The sequence below is a fragment of the Mus caroli genome, chromosome 1, assembly GCF_900094665.2.
Source record: "Mus caroli chromosome 1, CAROLI_EIJ_v1.1, whole genome shotgun sequence".
NCBI classification, from domain to species: domain Eukaryota; kingdom Metazoa; phylum Chordata; class Mammalia; order Rodentia; family Muridae; genus Mus; species Mus caroli.
This window is the reverse complement of record NC_034570.1, coordinates 32,400,956-32,408,010: the sequence shown is the minus strand read 5'-3', so window position 1 is coordinate 32,408,010 and position 7,055 is coordinate 32,400,956. Positions and strand designations below refer to the sequence as shown.

The 7,055-nt window shown below is 41.1% G+C and overlaps 1 protein-coding gene across 3 annotated transcripts in view; it reads left to right on the top strand.

Annotated features, from left to right (window-relative positions):
• The window catches only part of Tsga10 (testis specific 10), a 98,794-nt gene that overhangs the window by 90,548 nt on the left and 1,191 nt on the right, over window positions 1–7,055 (top strand). For 2 of the 3 annotated variants that reach the window (XM_021170082.1, XM_029481930.1), the window contains exons 16-18: window positions 1,289–1,491; window positions 3,374–3,478; window positions 3,806–4,347. In XM_021170082.1, coding sequence (XP_021025741.1) covers window positions 1,289–1,491; window positions 3,374–3,478; window positions 3,806–3,956 — 459 coding nt within the window. In that variant the 3' untranslated portion in view covers window positions 3,957–4,347. Of the gene's footprint in view, window positions 1–1,288; window positions 1,492–3,373; window positions 3,479–3,805; window positions 4,348–7,055 lie in introns of those variants that run through there. The other variant, XM_021170040.2, reaches the window with a different exon arrangement.

Genomic DNA, 7,055 nt, shown 5'->3' with positions numbered 1-7,055 from the left:
GTGCCTGGCAAACACAGAAGTGGATGCTCACAGTCAGCTATGGGATGGGACATAGGGCCCCCAATGGAGGAGCTAGAGAAAGTGCCCAATGAGCTAAAGGTGTCTGCAACCCTATAGGTGGAACAACAATATGAACTAACCAGTATCCCCGGAGCTCGTGTCTCTAGCTGCATATGTAGCAGATGATGGCCTACTTGGCCATCATTGGGAAGAGAGGCCCATTGGTCTTGCAAACTTTATATGCCTCAGTACGGGGGAACACCAGGGCCAAGAAGTGGGAGTAGGGGGGAGAGCAAAGTGGCGTGGGGAGGGTCCGGGGGACTTTTGGGATAGCATTTGAAATATAAATGAAGAAAATACCTAATTTTTTTAAAAAAAGGAAAAAAAAAAAAAAGAAAGAAAGAAAGCTTGGTTGAACACAAGCAGGAGAGAGCCAGTCAGCAGCATTCCTCCATGGTTTCTGCTCTGACTTCTCTCAGTAACAGACTGTCACCTGGAAGTATTGGCCAAAGGAATTCTCTCCAGGTTGTTTTTGGTCAGTGTTTATCACAGCCACAGAAAGAAACTAGAACACAGGTTTTCTCCCCAATGTGCTTGCTATTTAATTGTAATTTTTCTTTTAAAAATGTTCTGATCATAGTATTGCTTTTATTTTTCCTCAGTTTATGTGAGTTCATTTATGTAACTTAGAAAGTTCTTTCCTCTCTGTCCACTGAAGTACCTGCCCCTTCCCTAGTAATTTCATCTTTATTCATGTCTTTTTATTAGCTTTTAAATACACATATAATTATTACCGATATTACAGAACAAGAAATCATTCTGTTAACTGATAATCCTTTTGAAGAAATATTTAGCTTACTAAGAGCACTTTGTGCTCAGAATACCTTCAAGGGGGCAAGTTTTCCCTAGGTTTATGTTAGAGAGTAGATGGTATGTCTACCCTTCATGCTCCTTACCTGTACAGTACAATGACATGTCATAAGGCATTTAGTCATAACACATCCAGTTTGAGATGATGCTGGAGTCACAAGCACCATCTCGTCAGTTGTGCAAAACTATACGAGAAAGTGTCAAAACTGGAAGTGGAAAGCATTTGCAGTGTGGGACTGATGGAAATTTTAAATAGTGGATTTTTTTATATGGCCTGAGGAGCGGGGAAAGTGGTAACACACGTGCATTGTGTGTGCAGTTGTTAGTGAGAAACATCACAGTGTCTGCCCCAGAACCCTGATAGCATGTCAGCTAAGTGAGGGGACAGGAATAAGCTTGGCTGTCTTCCTTCCCACAGATGGAGAATGAGCTGGACTCAGCGCGCTCTGAAATCGAACTGCTCCGGAGTCAGATGACAAATGAGAGGATCTCCATGCAGAATCTGGAGGCTCTGCTGGTGGCCAACCGGGACAAAGAGTACCAGTCTCAGATAGCGCTGCAGGAAAAGGAGTCTGAGATCCAGCTGCTGAAGGAGCACCTCTGCCTAGCCGAGAACAAGATGTGAGCCGACCAGCAGTGTCATTTAGGAGAGTTTTAAAGCTAGGATCTAGAGTTGGGACCCAGTCTGCCATTAATTAAGCTGAGAAACAGAAATATTGTGATTTTCCCAAGACTTAATGCCATTGTTTAGTTTTTCAATCTAAGATTCTTAAATGTCACAATCTCTGCCGGTTGTTTTGAATATAGTAGTCTGATGTAAAATGTTGCCATTGGGAAATGTGATGCAAGCACTGGGAAACCACAAGGACTCTTGGTTTGTGGCTGTCTGGTATTGCTTGCTCTCTGTCTCCCCGTTTGTCACATCAGAGCTCCCTGTGTGTCTCTAAGAGTATATACACCCAAAGGAAGTGAGCCCACAAACACTGAGAAAGCCCTCAGAATTTTTATCTTAGTAGTTTTTTTTTTAAATCCCCAGTTATTCTAGCCTTTAATTCAAAGACCCTTAGTTTGATATTCCAGCATCTGGGTAGTGAAAGTTTATTAAATTTAGTCACTAATTATCTGTCTAGGTAGTGAGTGTTTATGAAATTGGTCACTAATGGGTCCTCAGCCTTTATTCCTCTGGGACTCATCCATAAGGCCTGCAAGCCCGTGTTCCTCACATCTGAGCCTGGCACCTGGGCAAGCATGGGAAGTACTTTCTCAGCACTCAGCCACCGAGGACCCCAAGCCAGGGCCCACGTGGCTGTAACTGAGTCATTCCATCAGTTCCAGTCAGAGGCTGTTTTAAGTCTCAACAGGTCCCTCGGGGTCCCTTTCTCAAACTGCTCAGAGGAAATAAACCTCAGTAAAGAGGAAAACCCCCACCATGAGGTGTACTCCATTTCAGAATGATGCTAAATATTGTGACTCAGAGCTAGCCAATGTGAGAAACTTTTCTAAAAAGTATGTTTGTAAAGAACACTTGCACAAATGAATAATATAGATTGATGATAGATAATTCTGCTCCCTTTGTGTGTACAGAACCAGGACAAGATTTGATTGATTGAATGTGACTGGGATCTCTGAGGCCTTTCAAGTAATTAAGCGTGTGCACTGATATGTCTAACACACGCCAGTAAATCTGCCCCTCAGTCAGTAAGGTGCCAGCTATGCAAACAGAGGAATCTGAGTTTGGATCCTGCCAACATGCATGTAAACCCACGCAACAGTATGCAACTGTAACCCCAACACTGGGGAATGGAGACAGACAGGTCCCTGAAACTCACTAGCCAGACAGCATAGCAGATGGATGAATTCAGTGGAGAGTGAATGAGCAAAATGCCCAAGTCAGCCTCTGGCTCCCTCACCCCCACATGTGCATATCCACAGAACAGGAGCAAGTCCAATGTGCACACACCACAAACACACCACACACACACCACACCACACCACACACACACATACCAAATACATGCACAACACACTACACACACACATATACCAAACCACACACACCACATACACACACTATACCATACCACGCACACATACACATACATACATACATACACACCACATATACACATATACATACCACATATATGCACAGCACATATACCACATCACACACATCACACACACCACATACACACACTATACCATACCACGCACACATACACATACATACATACATACACACCACATATACACATATACATACCACATATATGCACAGCACATATACCACATCACACACATCACACACACCACATACACACACACTATACCACATATATACACCATATACCACACACACCACAGACACATACATGAAATAATTTGCAAAAATCACAATACCTTGGATCCAGCTAAGATGTCATTGGCAATATGACTTAATATACTCTTGGAGTTGCAGGCATACTTTGAGTTTAATCAACTGTCACTCTGATCTTTTGAATAGGGCCATCCAGAGCAGAGATGTGGCACAGTTCAGAAATGTTGTAACACAGTTAGAAGCAGATTTGGACATTACCAAAAGGCAACTCGGGACAGAACGGTTTGAAAGGTGAGTTCATCTCTGTATAGTACTCGGCCTAAATGTGTTGTTTCTTAGCTAACAGTTGGTTATTTTAGTGGCTTTCTCTCTGTGTGCACATGTGTGTTCTTTGTTTTAGTTTTTGAGATTAGTTCTCATTCTAGCCTCAAGCTGCTGATCCTCCTGCCTCAGCCACTGGAATGCTGCTGTTATAAGGGTTCTGTTGGCTCAGTCAGGAGTTTATTATTTCATGGTGGGTAGATTTTTAATGTTTGAGTTGAGCTACAGTTTCACGATAGGTTTAATAATACACTAAATGTAAAATTTTAAAGCTTTATTTTATTATTATCTTTATAGGGAAAGGGCTGTCCAAGAACTTCGCCGCCAGAATTACTCAAGCAATGCTTATAATTTGGGTCCAATGAAGCCAAATACAAAATGCCACTCACCAGAGCGTGCTCACCATCGATCTCCTGACCGAGGCCTCGACCGATCATTGGAAGAGTAAGTGTGCACAGGGCCTGGAGTGTAGCCATGTTCACAGTGAGATTTGAGGAAGCGAGGAAACTGATACTAAACCTGGTTAATAAGACATGGTAACACCAAAAATAAAGGGTTTTCATCTATAAATGAGTTTTATATGAATATTGTACTGAAGTGAAATAGCGCTAAGGGATTCCCGGTACTAAACTGTAATAGTGCTTGGTTCCTCCCCTCATTTTGTAATAGTTGAAATCAGAGCTAAGGTCTCACCATGCTCGGCAAGCACAGAGCCCTGACCTGGGTCATCAGCCTACACATCAGCTGTGTGGTCAAAGTCGGAATTCTTTTACTTGTGTGTTCTCATGTACAGTTATTAAATGTGGGTGCATTGCTATTGTACCATAGAATATATATGCTCCAGGAAAAGTATTTACTACTTACTTTTATTTTAGACTTTATTGTTATTTTTCACAAATGTTTAAAAGTTTTATGTGAGAATAATTAAAACGTTTATGAACTAAACATGTAAAACTAAAAATACCTCTCACTCAATTCACTATTGTTAAGATTTTGTCCTGTTTGTTTTACTGTATAAAGAAGTGTCCCATGTACCCCTACTACTGCATATTTCCCCTATAACTACCCCTCTCTTTGTCTGTCCGTCCATCTGTCTGTCTGTCTCCCCCTCTCCCTCCCTTAAAAAGCAACCAGTATGTCTAACTCCAAAGTACCTCCATGGGCGTCCATCTTGTCTTTCCTCATGATGCATTTGTTCTGTCACCATGAGGACCAAGGCTCAACACCAGCACACCCCCCCCCCCTCATTCCTCAGCCCACGATGTGTCTGAGCCGTCTCTGGGCTTCTGCAGCACTGTCAGTTCAGTGACTAGAATGATGAAAAAGCTCCAGATCTGTTTGTAGGCCATCATTCCTGCCCTTGTAGCCTATATTTCCCCAAGAGTATTAGCCAAATATCAAGTTCATGAATGACTTAAATTTGTTCTTGTATTCACTCACAATCCACTAATATCTGCATTATGACCAGTCATAGGTATAATGTGTTTCCTGTAATAGTCTAAAAAATACTAAAAATTTAAATATTAAAAAATACCCCCACTTTATAATGTATATATCCATATATATGCATATATCAGTATATCCACATATATATATGTATGGGTATTTTGCATGCATATATGTCTGTGTACCAATTGTGTGCCTGGTACCTGCAAAGGTCAGAAGGGGGCATCTGGTTCTGTGGAACTGGAGATACAGAAGGCTGTGACCCACCATGTGGAATCAAACCCCAGTTCTCTAGAACACCCAGCAATCTTATTAACCACTGAGTTTTCTCTAGCCCCGCAAGCCCCAGAATTTTAATATACTAGTTTTGATCTATTTTCTCTATTATGAATTTTTATTCTTTATTCTTTTCTTCCTATGTTATTTTTTTACGTTGTGGGAGTTTTCTCCTAGCTTTTGGGGTTGGGAATTAATAACTTACTGCTGTTCTTTGTTTAATTGCTAGAGATTTAGGGCTCTCCATTTTCCTTTGTTGTTGCTTTGAATGATCTCACGTGTTCTTAAATGTTTTGCTTTTCTTTCAACTTGTTTGTGAAACCCTGACTTCTGTTTTATTTTCACGTTTGTCAATGAGATGATGGGAAATCTTATAATTTCCAGTTAGAAGGGTGTATTCAGTTTTAGTTTTTATTTCTGCTATGTTTGAGTCATGACCAGGATATACTACCTTTGCCACTTCTGTTTCATGAGCTCTGTGGTCTGCATGCCTTCCACATGATCAGTTTTTATAAATGTGTGCACTTGACCAGGTATGTTTCTTTTTGCAAGTCTTCATAGTTACAAGGCAAGCACGCTACAGCTGGAGTCATCTCCCCAGTCTTCATTTTCTTGACATCAGGACCACCTTGGAACTTAGCATCACTCCTGAATACCTAGTTACTGTTCATGACCTTTTAGGTCTGGCTTTTGAATTGAACTGAACTGAGCTGAGCTGAACTTGGACGATGTTCTCTCATCTTTCTTTTGGACAGATATAACATCTCACTGCTGGGAAGTCAGCCCCAAGTCCAGCCTGCTGCCAAGGTCACTGATTTTCTCTCTCCTTTCTGTCTGGAGTACTTGGTGTAGCACCAGTGTTTGTCTCTCACATTGGCATAGTGCCAACAGAGACTCTGGGACAATTATTTCACATATGGCTTGCTGTCTTTTGCTGCCTGGGCACCCTGAATTGCCACCCTTCTTTGCTGTGCGTAACTTTCATGAAGTGTTCTTCTCTGAAACATTGATATTCTTTGTTTGGTCTGCTGTCTGATACTGTATATCCAAGTTGCTGATCCACTCTTACTGTCTCCATTCTCCTGGTAAATACCCTTAGCTCTTTCTGGATCTCATTCTAATGTGTCTATTTTATGAAGTATTGGTTTGAGTTTTGCTTTATATGCCATTTAATTTTTTACTACAGTTAAAAATGTTTAGTAGAGGTAAAACATTTGTACACTGTTGCTATAACTGTTGCATTTGGTTTCAAATTCATCTCAATATCTTGTTTGCTGTTTGCATTATGTTGTTTCCTGCATTTCTCCATTTGATTGTTTTTCTTTTGTTTTAAAAAAGGTTCAAATTTCTTGTAATATTTAGAAAGGTTTGTATTTTATGTGTTACCTTTAACCTTCATCATTCACTGTCAACTTAAACTGTTATCCCTGAGGCTAGAGAGATGACTCGATAGTTAGGAGTGCTTGCTGCTCTGCCAGAGAACTCAACCAGTTCTGTTTCCCCTGCCTCTAGTTTCATCTCTCCCAGGTTGTGAAAGAATTGTTATCATATAGTATATAGCCTCTGGTACTGACTTAGTCTCAACATATTATATATTGAGTCTTGGACAGAGTATTTTTTTTTATTTTTTATTAGGTATTGTCTTCATTTACATTTCCAGTGCTATCCCAAAAGTCCCCCATACCCTCCCCCCCCACCCCCCCACCCACTCTCACTTCTTGGCCCTGGTGTTCCCCTGTACTGAGGCATATAAAGTTTGCAAGACCAAGGGGCCTCTCTTCCCAATGATGGCCGATAGGCCATCTTCTGCTACATATGCAGCTAG